A 2500-nucleotide genomic window follows, 5' to 3' on the forward strand; every position below is an offset into this window, starting at 1 on the left:
TGGGAATATAGCAATATACACGACTCATAAAAAAATGTGAGAAATAAAGTATGTTAGCATGAGGTGCATATATACCATGTAGGTGATTATTGACATTTGGCCTTCAGAAAACTATGTCCTACTTCCGCTTATAGGTACAATTACTTTGTTGTTGTTACGATAACTGGGACACCACATCATAAACGCCATTGTGAAGACCACCAACATAAAACTCGTAATATATCATATTCCAAAATGTTCATAGAAAGTGGACAGAGCTGGTAGATGTAGTATATTGACTGATTGTAAGTTATACTTTCTGATAGTGGAATGTCATGATCAATAAGCCAGCTGACAGGATTATAGGGGGGAGCATAGATTGTTACGGATGTCAGCAAAGTGGATCATGATAACATTATCCGTAGAATCTTCGGACCCTGTCAAACTGTAATAGATTTTAAAGGCCTAAAGTGAGGTCAGAATCAGTAAGAAATCGACTGGAACTTACCTCAGTCGCCGCCATCCGTAGAGGTAATTGTCGCTATTGTTACACTTGAGCTGTTTTTCTGTACTCTTCCAGCTAAGCTTGAGGAATCACTACGACACTTCCGCTACACTCGCTGACACATCCTGTGTGCCTGCAGTGGGTCACCACACATCATGTCACGGTTCCCGAATCATTACCGGTTCAGGTTTCGTAACATATCTAACGATTTCTTTTCTAATGGCGATGGGCCGATTATAAGAGAGTTACCACTCGGTTTCACAGGTGCGAAGCTGTAACAAACACGCATAAGAAACGAATCACACAAAGGCATCCAAACCCTAAGCGAGCATCCGTGCAAGCGAGTCTCCTAGAAATCATGAATGAAAGACGACGATTTACGCAACGGCGAGTAAAACACGCATCGGCTCCGAGATGGCCAACACGAGCCACTTCTAGAGCGCCACTTGACAGGCTTCCCTTCGCACCAATTCCTCGGCCGGCGACAGAGCCCACCTCAGACCACGAGAGACGGAGACCGTAATTAGGTGACTTCGATTAAACAACGCGGCACTTTCGTTACGGTAAAGAAATGGCTCGAGCGAATGGTAGTCATTCTTCCATTGTTTTTTTTACATTAGAAATCTTGTAAACGGTATAACAGCAAAGGTATTTCTTTCTTGTATGGAAATGTAATTGTGAATAAAATAATTAGTTACAAATTAGTAATTCTTTCTCAACCCACAAAATATAGAAAAGCAAAAATGGATAAACTAAACCTTCTTTAAAAAAAGAGAGAAAAAAGTGACGTCAAACGCACTGCAATGGCATCAAAGTGATTCAGCAAAGTGCACCATGATACTGGGTACTGACACAATATGGTCAGGTACGCTGAGGTGAGGGTACCGCCGGGCCGGGCACAACACCTGCAGAACGACGGCCACCGATCATTCACACAGATAATACGACACGAACTCATCATTCCCTCTCGGCGCACTGCTCATCTCTATCCCTTTTCTTTACAATCACGTTCGCTCTGTGTTGATCCATAAATGCTCCGATTCGACCACTTCGGCTGGTGGACAGGAGACGCACAGGTAGCGGAGGCCGAGACAAAGCGGCCGTAGGCTTTTCAGACACGGACTAATGCTACGTTAACACTGTACTGTGCGTCGTCAGGGCGGGCAGGGTGTCGAGGGCAGCGTGGCGGGGTGGGAGGACCAAAACATCCCCGGACTATACAGCCAGGTGACTCCGGCCCGCCAGGTGACTCCGCCACAGGGATTCTTGCCCGTCTAAAACACAGGTAATAACCATCCTCCCTCCACTAAAACCAGCGCTGATTTTTCGAACACTACACCACAGACTGTCGTAATCCACCTCAGCAACCCTTACGCTTTCTATAGCCACACAGCGAGGCTTTTCTACGGCGAATTAAGCGAGGTGCCGGCGGGACGGGGCGCGCAAGGTACCTGCTCCGCGGACGGGGGAGCTACACTGACCATCTCACTCCTCAGCGCAGCCAGGGAAGGAGTCAGGAAGGTGGAATGCGAGGTGATGTTGCCGCCGCGCGTTCACTACCCATCCAGTACGGGCGTGTCAATCACGAGGCTAACGACGGACCGCTGATTGGACAGACATTATGACCAGCGCTATGGCAACTGACATGCAATCGGCCAAGACGTCAAAGCCACTCGGAAGCGCGGAGACGGCGGCAGTAAAGAGGTCGGGCCGTCGGGGCTCGAGGTGGCATAGCCGAGAGTCTGGCTCTGCTATAGCGATGCGGGCAGAGCAGCAGCAGCGGTCACGGCCACCAGCTACCCTGCCTCGACCCTGCAATTGTAACACTGGTCCTGCCTGCGTTATTCTGTCATACGGGGCTGGCAGACGCATGCCAACGACCCAGCCAGCGGGTGTCAGCGGGTCTTCCAAATCTTTTGAATTCTAATCGCTTCATTTGCATATTACCTGTAACTGGACAAACATCCTTCGGGAAGAGAGTGATAGCGTTTGGAAATAATTCAGTCATACGAATCG

General features: G+C 48.5%; 1 protein-coding gene across 3 annotated transcripts in view; it reads right to left on the bottom strand.

The window, feature by feature from the left end:
• LOC122262101 (protein PALS1) overlaps positions 1–2500 on the bottom strand; it is a 245322-nt gene that overhangs the window by 169104 nt on the left and 73718 nt on the right. The window contains exon 1 of one of the 3 annotated variants that reach the window (XM_086536339.1): positions 488–655. The exons of the other annotated variants lie outside the window; for them this stretch is intronic. Coding sequence (XP_086392465.1) covers positions 488–502 — 15 coding nt within the window. The 5' untranslated portion in view covers positions 503–655. Of the gene's footprint in view, positions 1–487; positions 656–2500 lie in introns of those variants that run through there. 3 annotated transcript variants of the gene reach the window in all.

The sequence above is a fragment of the Penaeus japonicus genome, unplaced genomic scaffold, assembly GCF_977035675.1.
Source record: "Penaeus japonicus unplaced genomic scaffold, GWHDUDI00000001_assembly GWHDUDI00000004, whole genome shotgun sequence".
Classification (NCBI taxonomy): Eukaryota; Metazoa; Arthropoda; class Malacostraca; order Decapoda; family Penaeidae; genus Penaeus; species Penaeus japonicus.